Source organism: Sus scrofa, chromosome 8, assembly GCF_000003025.6.
Source record: "Sus scrofa isolate TJ Tabasco breed Duroc chromosome 8, Sscrofa11.1, whole genome shotgun sequence".
Classification (NCBI taxonomy): domain Eukaryota; kingdom Metazoa; phylum Chordata; class Mammalia; order Artiodactyla; family Suidae; genus Sus; species Sus scrofa.
Genome location: NC_010450.4, coordinates 74,870,624 through 74,886,951, shown reverse-complemented (window position 1 = coordinate 74,886,951; position 16,328 = coordinate 74,870,624). Strand labels below are relative to the sequence as shown.

Below are 16,328 nucleotides of genomic sequence, written 5' to 3'. Positions count from 1 at the left end.
GGAGGTGAGCTTCAAGTCCTACTCCTCCCACATCTTAATCATTCCCCCTCCTCCCATCTTAAAAACATGTTTCAGTTCATTTGTAAGAAAAGCCTCTTATGATGTTTTTAGCTGCCACATAAGGAGTACTATAATATACAATTTTAATAAGTCCATTTGATGGTCATAGCAGTGCTTCAGGGAGACAAGACTGCTATCCTCAAAATCATCTGTTAACAGGGGTCAGTACGCACAAACAATATGAAATTAAAAACAAAAAGAAAGGAAAGGAGGGCGTTCCCGTCATGGTGCAGTGGTTAATGAATCCAACTAGGAACTATGATTTTGCAGGTTCGAGCCCTGGCCTTGCTCAGTGGGTTAAGGATCCAGCATTGCCATGAGCTGTGGTGTAGGTCGCAGAGGAGGCTCAGATCCCGCATTGCTGTGGCTCTGGTGTAGGCCGGTGGCTACAGCTCTGATTTGACTCCTAGCCTGGGAACCTCCATATGCTGCGGGAGTGGCCCAAGAAATGGCAAAAAAGACAAAAAAAAGAAAGGAAAGGAAATCCTGCTATTTCTAAGGACTTTGTTCTGGTTTTGACTTACATATAAATGAAAGCTCTTTGTAAACTTTAAAATGCTGTAAATCCCCAATGTCTAAATCTCTTCCAGTTCTTAAAAACAAGACAAAATATCCCTCTGACCTTCAGGATTCCCAAGCTATTGCCACCTGCCCTTTCTTTCTCTTCATGGCTAAGCCTCGTGAGAATCAGACTGAAAGCCCCATTTTCACTTCACTCTGCACTTCATTATACTCTAGCCTCCAAAATGGTTAAGTTCTAGTGACTTCCATCCTCTCCAAAGCTGCTAAATTCTGTTTGGCTGCATGCAATTCCTGTAAACAGCCACCTTGGACTCTGGGATCTGGCTCCTGGGCTCTATTCTTGGCCACATCCGGAGCAATTTCAACTGAGTTTCAAACCTACTTCCCAGAACTTCCTTTCTGGTCTCTCCCAGCCCCTTCTTTTGCTAATCATGTCATTCTCTTGTTGTCTTATCCTTTATATGTGATGCCTGGACTTTTTTTTTTTTTCTTCCAGACAGGTCTGCCTCTCTACCATGTTCCCACCTCCTTATGCCAAAGTGGCGTCCTCAGACCATCTCAGGTAATGCTCTTCCCAACTCCCCGTTGGAAGGGTTCTGTGAGTGCTAGAGCCCCACTCCCAGTGCATAGTGGCCCTCCTTCCCCTTCACTGCTTTGGGGACAGTCCTTTGATGGTCACTTTTCAGTCCTTATCTTCCCTGACCTCTGCAGAGTTAGGTGGGGTTGACCAGCCCTTTCTTTCTGAATGTGCCATTTTCCTGCTTCTCAAACACCATCCTGCCAGGAATTGTCAGTGCTGGCCTGGGCTCTCCATCCCAATCCCTTTTGTAGACTCGTTCCATCTCCAGCTCCTGTAAATACTGGCATGGCTTTGGATCTCTTCTCAGCCTCCCTCTGTCCAGCCTCACCATTGACTTACATGGCACAGTTACATGGGAGCGTCTACCTTAGATTCTCATTTCATTGGTTGGTTGGCGTGGCTGGATGTCCAGGTATCAGAATTTTTTTAGAAGTGCCCCAAGCATCTCCATGTGCAGCCAGGACTGAGAACCATGGGTCTGAATATTAAAATTCCAGTGATGCTATCTTAGAAAGACCAGGGTCCTTGTTCCCTCAGCTTTCCCCACTGCCATAGTTTTATCTGGTCCCCTGGTCATTTGTGGTGCGGATGGCCACAGGACTCTCCTAATTTATCTCTCTTTCCCAAGCCACCCTTCTTCACAAGCCTTCTAAAACGAGCCTTCTATCTTATGAAAGCTTGTGTTGTCACTCTTTTAAAACCTGAAAGACCATCAGTGTCTCTCTGGCCCAGCTCATCCCTGAAAAGCTCCCAAGAGCCTCTGTCCAGCTCTAACAGATGATGTGCTGCTCACACCCCTGAGTCCCCACGCCTTTGTGTGGGCATTTTCCCCTGCCCAGAACTAAGAGTCTTCCTTATCTTTTTTCTCTGGCTTGATTTTATTCCACTGGAGCGTTTTGTTTTCTAAGAAGTATGGTTAAACAGTGAAATGATTTCAACATGCATTTGGTGAACACCTAGCAAGCTCTTTTCTGGTCCTGCTCTCCACAGCGGGATGCTTCTCCCAGCTATTTCTCGAAGACACTTTCATCTCCATGTCTTACTACCTATAATAGTTGGTAATAATGAAAGTAAAGTGTTTTGGACATTATCAAGTGGTTATTTGATCATCAAAACTGGCTCACAAGGAATTCCTGTCATGGCTCAGTGGAAATGAATCTGACTGGCATCCAAGAGGACGCAGGTTCGATCCCTGGCCTCACTCAGTGGCTTAAGGATCTGGCGATGCTGTGAGCTGTGGTGTAGGTCGAAGACGCGGCTCAGATTTGGAGTTGCTGTGGCCGTGGCTAGCTTAGCAGCTACAGCTCTGATTTGATCCCTAGCCTGGGAAACCTCCATATGCTGTGGGTGTGGCTCTAAAAAAAAAAAAAAAAAAAAAAAAAAAACTGGCTCATGAGAGAACAGGCAAAAAGAGATGTTTAAGGCTGTTTCCAAGGCTGTTTCCTATGACTTTAAAAAATGAGTACTGAGGGCACAACATTGAGTGTCCAGTTGACACTTATCCAGCCTCCTCAAGGGCAAAGATAAGAGGGCTCTTTAAGAGTTAAAAAGACATGAAGCAGAGGGACAGTTACACAGAACCACTTTGATGCACCAAAGACAAAGGTTTCTGTATTTTTTTGATGATAGAGCTCACATTCACCTAGGAACCCCATCCTGATGGACAAGAGTGAAAAACAACCGTCTTAAACATGCTATTTAATGACATCTCGGTTTCTTGCCCGACACTGTACTTTCAGGTAACATACATCTCTGGGAGACATGCTCAGTCTTTGTCTGGGACCCCCTACCTCTTGCACGGTTGCCTGTCTGTAAGAGGACACTGGTGGGAGGAGCCTTACAGGGATGGGGTAGGATCATTGTCTGGCTCTTAGAATGTATCTCCAGGCCATAAATCTGGTCTTTCATGTCAACATGTTCAGGCTTAGAACTCTATCCTCCTGGCCAGGTCCCACTGCAGCTGTTTTTGATACTGCAGCTTTTTGACACTTGGCATGTTACGTATCCTTGTGTTTCGGCCGTCTGCCCCACAGAACTGGGGATGGGCTCATCTCATCACTTGTAGCCATGGTCCTCATGGCAGGCATTAATCTGTGTCCTCAAGAGGGAATGCTGGGACTGCGGAAGGTCTTCTAGGGTCTCGTAAGGGCCAACAGGAATGGAATGCTCCCTTGAGCCATCTCTTTACCTCAATATATTGCCCATTGTACTCTGCTTGTCCATGTTAGCAAAAAAACTATCCCACAAGAGGCAGTGTTCTCTCAGATGCCAACCTGTCTTCTGCTTTTAGCTTTTCCTTTAGTCTGTCTCATGGGCCCTCTCCAGGATGACAGCTGTAGGAAGGGAGAAGCCAGGATGCTCGTGGCTGAGTGCTTGTTTCCTACATCTTTTCTCACGTCCCCGTCCTGGACTCTCCACCAACTGGAAGGGATGGGCTTCCCTTTCTTTCCATGTGGCCAATTTCCTTGGGAGCCATCTCTGTCTATAGCAACAACCACCTATTTTGCTTGTCAAAGGCAGAATATTCTCTCTTTGCATTTCTGTTGTAATTTTCCTAATACTACCCCAAACAAGTAGATGCCTCTTGCAGAATAGATGAAAGGTCATATCCATGGACAGATAATAGAGAAAAGAGTAGAAATATAGTTCAAAAATAGTAACCCTTGGAGTAACCCTTGGTTCAGCAGGTTAAGGATCCAGCATTGTCACTGCAGTGGCTTGAGTTACTGCTGTGGCACAGGCTTAATCCCTGGCCCAGAAACTTGCATTTCCTGGAGTGCAGGCAAAACTAACCAAACAAAATTAACCCTAAGAAGAACAAAGCTGGATGACTGACACTCCTCGACTTTAAGACTATAAAGCTACAGTAATCAAAACAGTGTGGTATTGATGAAAGAAGAGGTCAAAGGAACATAACAGACGGCCCCAAAATAGATTCGTATAAATATAGTCAACTGAACCTTGACAAAGAAGCAAAGGTAATAATAAATAAATAAAAACAATAATAAATAAATGGCTTCCAGATGCAAAAAAAAAAAATCTGGGAGTTCCCATTGTGGTGCAGCAAAAACAAATCTGGCTCATATCTCTGAAGATGCAGGTTGGAGCCTAGCCTTGTTTAATGGGTTAAGGATCTGGTATTGCCACGAGCTATGGTGTAGGTGGAAGACACAGCTTGGGTCCAGGGTTGCTGTGTCTGTAGCATAGGCTGGCAGCTGCAGTTCCAATTCGACCCCTAGCCTGGGAACTTCCATATGTTGCAGATGCGGCCCTAAAAAGCATTAAAATATATATATTTTAAGTCACAGACTTAATTTCAAAATGTTAAAACAAAGAATTCCCAGACACTGGAGGAAACATAGATGACTTTAAGTTTAGTGATAATTTTTTAGCTACAACACCAAAGGCAGTATCTCTGAAACAGAGAATTAATATGTTGGCCTTCACTAAAATAAAAAAATCTCTGCTCTATTCTGGAAAGAGAATTCTGGGTTTGGGGTGAGGAGTCGGGGGAAAGGATAGATAGGCAGTGCATGTTTTTTTTCAAGCAGTGGGCAGTGAAACTACTCTGTATGATATATGTGTGTATGTATTATACCGAGAACTATGATACTATAAACTATTCTATATGATACTGTATGTGTATGCTAGTCTATTTACATGACATTATACACTTATGCAAATGCATGGAATGTACCCCATCAAGGGGGAACTCGAATGTAAACTATGATGTATCAACATAGGTTCACTGATTTTAACAAAAGTAAGGATGCTAATAATGAAGGAGGGAATACATGTATCGGGACAAGAAGTACCTGGGAAATCTCTCACCTTCCTCTCAATTTTGCATGTACTTAACTATTCTTTAAAAAGTAGCTTAGGGATTTCCGTCGTGGCTCAGCGGTTACCAAACCTGACTAGGATCCACAAGGATGCAGGTTCGATCCCTAGCCTTGCTCAGTGGATTAAGGATCCGGCATTGCCGTGAGCTGTGGTGTCGGTCACAAACACCACTCAGATCACAAGTTGCTGTGGCTGTGGTGTAGGCCGGTGGCTACAGCTATGATTCAACCCCTAGCCTGGGAACTTCCATATGATCTGGGTGCAGCCCTAAAAAGAAAAAAAAAGAAAAAGAGCTTAAAAATATTAACCCTGTTGCATCTCTAAACAAAATGTGATTCAGAGTTATGCAAAAATCACATGGAAGAAACAGAACTGCTCCCAAGGCAGAGGGCTTAACTGAGGGGTTAAGACACCAAAAGAAGAACGTGTGATCCAAAGAAGTTGAGAAAGTTACGAAGGTATCACAAAATTCTGCTTGGCGGAAGAAAGGGTAATGAGTGGTAACCAAGACTTCAATCACATCCTGCCTGAACTATTTGGGGTTCACAAGCAGCCCTCCGTGTAAAGTTTGACTTGCCATGTCCTTTTTCCTAGAAAGACAGAGCTGGTTATCTCTACCCCTGTAATTCACAGGGCAGCCATAGCTCTTCTATAACTTAAAGAGCAAACTCTGGTTTACCTTTCAGTCTCCTTCCTAAGGGTTAGTTAAGCCCCAACCTCAGGAGGAGAACTCCTTGGTTTGTTAAGATGAGGCCTTGAGCCCATCCAGCTAAGGCTCAGATGTGGAACTGGGGTTAACTCACAAAAATGAAAACTTCCCTGTGGGATGTTCACCTTCTTTTGAGAGGACCTGACCTTACCTAAGGCCTTTCTCTGTCCTTCTTCTCCAGAGCTATCTCAGGATCATGGGTAAGGTGATGAAGTTCAAGGCTAATTGTAAATGGCTAGTTACATGGCACTCCTTCCAAAGAATTTCATTCCAACTAGGAGACTGGCCTTAACAAATGAAATATGAATGACAGATAATATGTAGTTCCCTCTCCAATTTCAGACTGATTAGTATATTTTGTGCTGTATTACTTAGAAAATATTACCTTTCCTTTCCATCAGGCTTTGCTCTGGGGTTGGGATGTATGTATACCTTTCAAGAGGAAGAGAAACAGCTCTAAGGAGTATCTTTTATTTAACATTTAACTCATGTGAAAGTCTCATTACATCTAAGAACATAGGTGGGATTTCTACTTATTTTGGAAGTCACTATTATTTCACCTAATGAAAGGAGCTGCAACTTACTCTTAATTATGTTCAGGATCAATAAGAGGCCTTCAGAATAAGAAACCCATGAGTTGACCATAATTCAAAAGATCCAGGTTAATAATGTGCAACTGAGAAGAACCCTAATTTAACATTGAATATTGAGTTGAATATTCTCTTTTCATTGAAAAGGCAGGGTATCATGTGTAACATAAAAATTTTCTCTATGGAATGAATAAATCAATTTTAGAAAAATGTGGTTTGCCTTTTAGATAATAATTGTAGTAGGTACAGATAAAAAGAAATTGAATCTAAAATGAAAAAATGAAGACAAAAAAATGACAGGAGCAAGCAAAGAGCAAAAATATCAGACCTTGCAAATTGTCCTATCCCAGGTTCTGGGATCCATGTGCTTGGCCCTCTGGCAAGTGGAAAGATTCAGTAGATTTGCTGTGTAGCACTGGGAACCATGTCTGCTCACTTATGATGGAGTATGATAATGTGAGAAAAAAGAATGTACACATGTATGCGTAACTAGGTCACCATGCTGTGCAGTAGAAAATGGACAGAACATTATAAACCGACTATAATGGAAAAAACAAAAATCATTTAAAAAATTAAAATATATACTATAATATGTGATATGTAATATGTGTAATGTGTAGTAGCATCATATTATAAATGAGTAGATTTGTTTCAAAAACAAAAGGTCCAGGAGTTACCGTTGTGGCGCAGTGGTTAACGAATCTGACTAGGAACCATGAGGTTGGGGGTTCGATCCCTGGCCTTGCTCAGTGGGTTGAGGATCTGGCGTTGCCGTGAGCTGTGGTGTAGGCCGGTGGCTATGGCTTCAATTAGACCCCTAGCCTGGGAATCTCCATATGCCACAGGAGCGGCCCTAGAAAAGACAAAAAGGAAAAAGACAAAAAATAAAAATAAAAAATAAATAAAAGATCCAAAAATTTAAAAAGTTCTCCATGAAAGCTCGGTGAAGGCAGGGGCCATACCTCTTTGATTCACCACTGTCTCTTTGGCAGACAGCACTGTGCTTGGAGCTAATGATGCTCACCAAGTATCTGAGGAACAAGGATGTAGGTATTGTCCCTGTTTTCATCGTGTAGGATGACGTAGCCAGGAATAACAAATGTTAACAATCTGGAATTTTTGGAAATTATGTCTTCGGCAAAGACGAGATTATGTGATTGTTATGAGATCAAAAATGACAGGAGCAAGCAAAGAGCAAAAATATCAGACCTTGCAAATTGTCCTATCCCAGGCTCTGGGATCCACGTGCTTGGCCCTCTGGCCAGTGGAAAGATTCAGTAGATTTGCTGTGTAGCACTGGGAACCATGTCTGCTCACTTATGATGGAGTATGATAATGTGAGAAAAAAGAATGTACACATGTATGTGTAACTGGTCACCATGCTGTGCAGTAGAAAATGGACAAAACATTGTAAACCAGCTATAATGGAAAAAAAAATAAAACTCATTATATAAATAAAATAAAATAAAATAAAATAAAACACCCCTCCCCCAAAAAAGGATTCAGTAGATTTCTTGACTTCCTAGGTAAATATGATTACCTAGATTGAATTTCATTTAATTCACAACTATCTACAAATGAGTCTTTTTTGATTTGGGGCAGAAAACTCATTTAAATTCATTTTTAATGTTTTCTATTATGACATATAAATTTGTGTAGGGAAATAACTGAAAAATGAAAATGAATTACCATTCACGGAGGACTGCTGTGAATGGTAACCTGTTGGGAGTAGTGAGATCCGGCCAAATTCTTTGAAATCAGCTATTACTGCAGTGTTTGAAAGCAATGCTGACTGTATGAAAATGAAGTAATGATGATGATGTTGATAGCAGTTTCTATGTATTTTTTACACACTGACAAGGTGTCAAACTCTGTTTTAAGTGCTTTATATGAACTGGCTCATTCAGTGCTCAGGATACCCCACTTGAGGGAGGCATAATTATTATCTCTAATTATTATTATTATATTATTATTATTTTGTCATTTTAGGGCTGCATCTGAGGCATATGGAAATTCCCAGGCTAGGAGTTGAATCAGAGATGTAGCTGCCGGCCTGCACCACAGCCACAGCAATACAGGATCCCAGCCGCATCTGCAACCTATACCACAGCTCACGGCAACACCGGATCCTTAACCCACTGAGCGAGGCCGGGGATCAAACCTGCGTCCTCATGGATGCCAGTCAGATTCGTTTCCACTGAGCCACAACAGGAACTCCATTATCTCTAATTACTATCTCGGATTAGAAAACTGAGGCTGAAAGATCTGGCTGCCCAAGGACACACAGTGGCTGTCACTTAATCACAACATACACCATCCTCCATTTACTGCTAGCAAAGTACTTCAGGAAATGTACTGTTGTTCAAGACTCATAAACATTTAAATAAAAGGGGTTTTTTTTTGAGATTTTTAAACTTAACTGATACTTCAAGAGTCCTAAATGATGTATCTTTTGGTATTTTACTACTTTTTGCTGTCTTGAAAGGCGAGTATATGTTTTAGTATATTTGAGTGTATTTTTCTAATAATATACTTTGAATAAAAACAGGCATACTGGAGTTCTTATAATGGCTCAGCAGTAACGAACCCGACTAGGAACCATGAGGACTTGGGTTTGATCCCCAGCCTCCCTCAGTGGGTTAAGGATCTGGCATTGCTCTGAGCTGTGGTGTAGGTCACAGACATGGCTTGGATCCTGTGTTGCTGTGGCTGTGGCGTAGGCTGGCAGCTGCAGCTCCAATTCGACCCCTAGCCTGGGAACCTCCGTATGCTGCAGGTGCAGCCCTAAAAAGACAACAAGAACAACAACAAAAACAAAAAGAGCATACCAAGAACTGGCTGGACTCAAAAATCCATAACTTAATCTGTGATATCACTCTTTGTTTAAGCCTTAGTTTTAATAAGCATTTTTGCCAAAACAAGGGCAATACACACAACACTTGATACTCACCTGTCTCACAGTTTTCAGTCACCATCCCTTTATACAGATGTTGGCTGAAGGAAATCTTCACATCTTCTCCTTCCATGTGAATGACCAAGAGACCAGGGGTTGTCCTTGCTGGCACCCCCTGGTCCATAACTTTCACCGGCACCCAGATAGGGAAAAATTCTGAAGATGGACTTTGCCGAAGCTGAATTTCTCCTGTGTACTCATTCATAGAAAACATTGACTGGGGCTCTGCGAAGCTAAAAATGACAGTTCCATTGGGTCCCAAGTCTGGGTCACTGGCTCCCAGGATGGTGATGGTCTGGTTTGTAGGTGTTTGGGAGGAAAGAAAAATATCAACGGGGTTCTGTTCCCAAACTGGATCATTGTCATTAACATCCGTGACATGTACTTTTATGATCACCGTGCTGCTTCTTGAGCTCTGGACCCCACAGTCTCTGGCCACAGCCCTAAACGTATACTCAGATCTGGCTTCTCGGTCAAGGTGGAGGCTAGTTCTCAAAGTGCCCGCCACGGGATCAATGGTGAATGCCCCAGAAGCCTCATCCATCAGAAAATACTCCGTTTGCCCATTCAAGCCTTCATCCTGGTCGGCAGCGGAGAGCACAAGAAGCACGGTCCCCACATCAGCATCCTCTCTCACAGAGGACTGGTGATGGAGCCTAGGAAATGAAGGGCTGTGGTCATTGTCATCCAGAACTCTGACTTGCAGCTGCGCCACGGAGCTCCTGGGTGGATCCCCCAGATCAGAGCACAGGATGACTAAGGTGAAGTTGCTGACTTGCTCCCGGTCCAAAGCCCGAGTGGCTGAGAGTTCCCCTGAGGCTTCATGAATAGCAAAGTACCCATCAGTATTTCCATCTATTAAAGAAAACACATTCAAAATCCATTTAAACTGCCAATGTAGCAGCCCTTTGCTACCAATATGTGTTTTTAGAGTCATTCAACAAACATTTATTTCCTGATCTTTACCTCCTAGCACTTTTCTAAGTACCTTTGCAAGTACATGATAATTTTCCAGCCCCATAAGTGGCTTTCTGAAGTCAAGGTGGGACCAAGCGCCCAGGGCATGGAGCACAAAGACACAAAGCAGTAGTATTACATTCAGAGCCGAAAAAGAGCCAAAGTATTTAGCCACATGTGTCTTTGTCAAGGGTAGGTTCAGTGGAGTGACTTCAGTCGAACACATATTACAGAGGGCTAAGACACGAAAATGAAGTAAAGACATTAGAAACCAGAGGGTAGATAACAATTTTTAAGAAATTTGTGAAGTTCCCGTTGTGGCTCAGCAGTTAGCAAACTCGACTAGCATGCATGAGGATGCGGGTTTGATCCCTGGCCTCGCTCGAGTTCAAGGTCCGTGAGCTGTGGTGTAGGCTGGCAGCTACAGCTCCGATTAGACCCCTAGCCTGGGAACCTCCATATGCTGCAAGTGCAGCCCTAAAAGAAAAAAAGACCAAAAAAAAAAAAAGAAAAAGAAAAAGAAAAGAAAGATATTTGATTGTGAAGAAAAAGAGTCGGTGAATGATGGGAGACATCTATGCTTTTCAAGTTGGGAAAGACCTGGTAAAACACAAACAGGAAAAGACCATAAAGGGGGGCATGCTGACCACATGGCAAAAGGAAGTAAATGGTCCAAAAAACATCTGGATTCAGTGAAAGGGAACAGGTGCAGTCTGGGGGTTGTTTGCAGCTGGTCCTCAACAAAATACACAAAATCAGAAATTGAGAGTAAGCATTTAGAAAATTTTATAGCAACGGAGTTCCCGTTGTGGCGCAGTGGTTAATGAATCTGATTAGGAACCATGAGGTTGCGGGTTCAATCCCTGGCCTTGCTCAGTGGGTTAAGGATCCGGCGTTGCCGTGAGCTGTGGTGTAGGTTGCAGATGCAGCTTGGATCCCCAGTTGCTGTGGCTGCGGTGTAGGCCAGCAGCTGCAGTTCCAATCCAGCCCCTATCCTGGGAACCTCCATATGCTACGGGTGTGGCCCTAAAAAGACAAAAAGAAAACCACAAACTCTGGTCCTTAACCACATATGACTGGAGACATTCTAGAAAACAGGTGATGTTTACAAAGGAAGAAAAGTATCTATTTCACTGCAACAGGGAAGAAAGAGGTAAGAGTTGGGTTATTTATATAAGTTAATTTGAGGGAGTATCATGTTTTTGGATGGTAGCATGACAATATGTACAAACATTTAAAATAGATATGTGCTTGGAGTTCCCTCGTGGCTCAGCAGGTTAAGGATTTGGCATTGTCACAGCAGCAGGCTGCTGTGACATGGGTTTGATCCCTGGCCCAGGAACTTCTAAATTCCACATGTATGGCCAAAAAAAATACAACAAAATAGATATATCCTTAGACATCATCATTCCACTTAATTTATCATGGAAATAACTGGATGTGTTCACAACAATGTTTTGTTTGTTTATTTGTTTGTTTTTTGTCCATACCCATGGCATATGGAAGTTCCTGGGCCAAGAATTAAACACATGCTGTGGCAGAGACAACACCAGACCCTTAACCCACTGTGCCATAGTGGGAACTCCCATGACAGCATTTTTATAATAGCAGAATGTTCAATATCTAAATGAGCATAAAAGGGGCTGGGTAAGATAAATGAGGTTATACATATGTATATGAGACATGCTGATATATATGTATATTCACGAACATGAATCATTTATACAAGATACTAGTTTAAAAATGAGATAACAAAATAGCATACATAAATTATTCAATAGTGTAAGATTGGGGAATGCATTCACCAAGGTTCAGGGAAATTATCAAAATATCAAATTAGTTATCTCTGCAAGACATAAGATTTTTGTTTATTACTTTTGTTTTTCATAAATTATATATATATATTCTGCAATTATATATCACATTTTATAATCAGGGAAAAAAGACAATAAAACAATTCTTATTTTTGAGAAAAAGGGGTGGTACACAGGCAACAAGGATTGGATATAGAATTTTTAGCAAACAGAGAACAATGATGTCCAGAAGGTAAACTCAAAGCCATTTTCCCAAGGCCATAAGACAGCTTCTCTTCAGCAGAAGCAGTACCTCAGCTCACATTATTCTATGTGTGCTCTGACATAGGCTAAAAATTAGATTCTTCCCTCTTCTTAGGTGAATAAGATGTGGCTTTCTCAAGCCGGCCAAGCTAAGGCTCATGTTATTCTACCAGAAATCTTAGGTCTCTGATCCAAAGGGTCACAAAATCATTAGCGGAAAAAAAAAATCACAAAATTCTCTTTTAGAATAGAAGTTCCTAAAGACCTTGGTCTCTGGGGTGGGTTGTGGCTCTGAAGTGTTTCACTGGCCTACCAACCTGGGAATTGTTTTTCTACTCATGTCCTCTAGGACTGAAAGAAAGTCCTGATTGCTCAAAATAATAAAAATCAGTGATCCTACGAAAGGAAGGAAAATAGAAAAAAGCTACCTGTTCCATCTGTACCTCCTCTAATGCAAGGAAAGAATAAATCAGCAGAGTTGTCGACAGCAGATTTTTGAGGCATTTGAAGGGCAGTGGCTCAGGGTGACTGTGGGAGGGGGAGAAGAGGAGGACCAGGGCACCAAACAGGGTGTGTGCTGTGAATACTGCACTAGACACTGAATGCAGAATGCTCACCATGAAGAGTTCCCAATGTGGCACAGCAGGTTAAGGACTGCAGAGGCTCAGGTCTCCGCAGAGACTTGAGTTTGATCCCCAGCCCTGCGCAGTAGCTTAAGGACCCAGTGTTGCTACAGCTGTGGCATGGGTCACAGCTGTGGCTCAGATTCCATCCCTGGCCTGGGAACTCCATATGCTGTGGGTGCAACCAAAAAAGGGGAGAAAAAAAAGAATACTCATGGGAGTTCCCCGCATGGCTCAGCGGTAATGAACCCGACTAGTATCCATGAGGGCATGGGTTCAGTCACTGACTTTGCTCAGTGGGTTAAGGATCTGGCATTGCCATGAGCTGTGGTGTAGGCTACAGACGCAGCCTGGATTCCCACATTGCTGTGGCTGTGGTGTAGACCGGCAACCACAGCCCCAATTCGACCCCTAGCCTGGGAACTTCCATATGCCTCAGGCTCAGCTCTACAAAGTACAGCAGGATCTCATTGCTTATCCTGCTGCATAGCACTGGGAACTACATCTAGTCACTTATGATGGAGCATGATGGAGGACAATGTGTGAAAAAGGGTGTATCTATGAATGTGTGACTGGGTCACTTTGTTGTACACTAGAAAATTCACAGAACACTGTAAACCAGCTATAATGGAAAAAATAAAACTCGTTTTTTAAAAAAGACAAAAAATAAAAGAACACTCGCCACGAAGCCTGTGTTAACCGAGTTGATCCATATCCCTGGGTGGAGGCGGGGAGAGGGCATTAAATACAGATAACACTTACCCACTATGCGATACCAGACAGCTCCGTTATCGCCAGCATCCAAATCGGAGGCCAAGACAGTGTAGATCAGCCCTGGCTCTTGGTTTTCCAGAACCTCAATGTCATGACCAGGGATGATCATCTCTGGCGAGTGGTCGTTTTCATCTCGCACAGAGCAGAGCACCGTGGCAGTGGCGGACAATGCAGGGACTCCGCCATCTCGGACGAGTACTGACATGGGACAAAAGACAGCACAGGTGCGGGCTATTACTTCACACCCAAAACACACTGTCCTAACCAGATGGCATCAGACCAAATGAACTGGGCAGCAACGGGCCAATCATATGCTATTTAAAGACACCCTACTGAAATGTAACATTTCACCACTCAACCTTCTGCTGCCTATTTTTGTTTGCTGGCTTGTTCAGCACCGTCAAGGGATCCCTTACCTCGAAAGGTGAGAACATCCTGAACTTCTCTATCAAGTGTGGTGGCAGTCACCACCTCCCCAGTATCAGGATTTATCGTGAACAGCCCGAATGCGGCACCTGGCATGATTTCATACTGAAGCTTGGCATTGACTCCTACAGGAAAATATAGAGAAAAAAAATTAGCCATTAGCCCTTTGGGGTCCATCCATCCATTCTCCTTTTTCCTAGGACGTGTTCGGTCATTGCTGAAAAAGGCAAGACACGTGACCTTCACATTAAGGTCAAAAACAAAACAATGACAACAACAAACACAACTCCTTTGGCTGGTCTTGCTCAATAAAAGCCTCGCGGGCTGAAATCCTTGATTTTCAAAAGTCTTAGGAGACTTCCCGACAGTGAATGCTTAAGATTTTTTCCCTCCCGTAAAAAATTTCTTATGAGTGTGCAACCCTACAGCATATTCCTAATTACTCCTGCTAACAGCCCTGATTGTGGTTTAATGGCATAATTGTGCACTTGCAGGGCCAATGAGCGTTTCTGTTGGTGGACCCTCTGCTGCAAAGCTTGTGTCCAGCTACATTACGCTGTCCATCCTCCAGCACAGCAGGCGAGCACCGAGAGTCGTTCCTATGTGTGTTTTTGCTTCACTTTGTTCTCTGCTTAGCATTCAATCTCCTATCTGGAGTGAGAAATGTGGTACCACGTGAGTATGCATTTCTGTGGTTTCATTTCTCCGCTGAGAGGAGCGTCATGTCATTTCCATCACGGCTTGTAAGATCACTCCTGCCATTAACTTGAACCAGTTCATCCCATGACATTGCAGCTGATCTGCACTTCACACAGTTCCTCTTAATCATGTTCCTATGTTCTTTTCTTCACCGACAGGAATCTAGTACTTAGCATACATGATTTTACACTTTCATAAAAGATGAAATACTCTGCTTTGGACTTAACAAAAAACTTCAATTTCAAATTTCCATCTTGCCTGTCTTTTTTTTTTTTTCTTTCTACAGCTGCACCCACGGCATACAGAAGTTCCCACATTAGGGATCGAATCGGAGCTACAGCTGCCGGCCTGCACCACAGTTCACAGCAACACCAGATCCTTAAGCCACCAAGCAAGGCCAGGGATCAAGCCTGCATCGTCATGGATACTAGTTGGGTCCGTTACCACTGAGCCACAACAGGAACTTCTTGCCAGTCTTAAAAGTAAGTTTTCATCTGCTATGATCTAGTAGCTATAATATAGCACTGGGTGCTGGAAAAGTGGAATATAATGCTAGTTTTATACAAGAATAAGTACCCATGACTTCGTACTATGTCACTTGAAAGAGAAAGGATATTTGGGATAATCTATAGGCATTTTAACAACCTTGAGAAAGAAGTCTCATAAAATACCATCAATATATGTGATGTGGGGAGTTCCCATTGTGGTGCAGTGGAAACGAATCCGACCAGGAACCAGGAAGTTTTCAGGTTCGATCCCTGGCCTTGCTCAGTGGGTTAAGGATCCAGCATTGCCGTGAGCTGTGGTGTAGGTCACAGACACGGCCCAGATCCCACGTTGCTGTGGCTGTGGTGCAGGCTGGCAGCTGGAGCTCCGATTGGACCCCTAGCCTGGGAACCTCCATATGCTGTGAGTGAGGTCCTAAAAAGCAAAAAAAGAAAAAGAAAAAAATATATAGCCAGAGGTCACCACAATATTTCGTTCTATCAATAGGCATTATAATAATAATGAATTATTATTATATTCATGATTATTTAACTATCACAGTGATTACTTTTGCTCTCATAACAATCACACAATCTCGTCTTCGGCCAAGACATAACTTCCAAAATTTCCAGATTGTTAACATTTGTTATTCCTGGCTACGTCATCCTACACGATGAAAACGGGGACAATACCTACATTCTTGTTCCTCGAATACTTGGTGAACATCATTAGCTCCAAGCACAGTGCTGTCTGCCAAAGAGACAGTGGTGAATCAAAGAGGTATGGCCCCTGCCTTCACCGAGCTTTCATGGAGAACATCTTTTTAAATTTTTGGATCTTTTATTTATTTTTTATTTTTATTTTTTGTCTTTTTCCTTTTTGCCTTTTCTAGGGCCGCTCCTGTGGCATATGGAGATTCCCAGGCTAGGGGTCTAATCGGAGCCGCAGCCACTGGCCTACACCACAGCTCACGGCAACACCGGATCCTCAACCCACTGAGCAAGGCCAGGGATCGAACCCCCAACCTCATGGTTCCTAGTCAGATTCAT

General features: G+C 43.0%; 1 protein-coding gene across 1 annotated transcript in view; it reads right to left on the bottom strand.

Annotated features, from left to right (window-relative positions):
- Positions 1 to 16,328, bottom strand: part of DCHS2 (dachsous cadherin-related 2) — a 272,450-nt gene that overhangs the window by 50,003 nt on the left and 206,119 nt on the right. Inside the window, 3 exon segments of the mRNA XM_021101485.1 lie at positions 9,255 to 10,112; positions 13,657 to 13,866; positions 14,085 to 14,219. Coding sequence (XP_020957144.1) covers positions 9,255 to 10,112; positions 13,657 to 13,866; positions 14,085 to 14,219 — 1,203 coding nt within the window.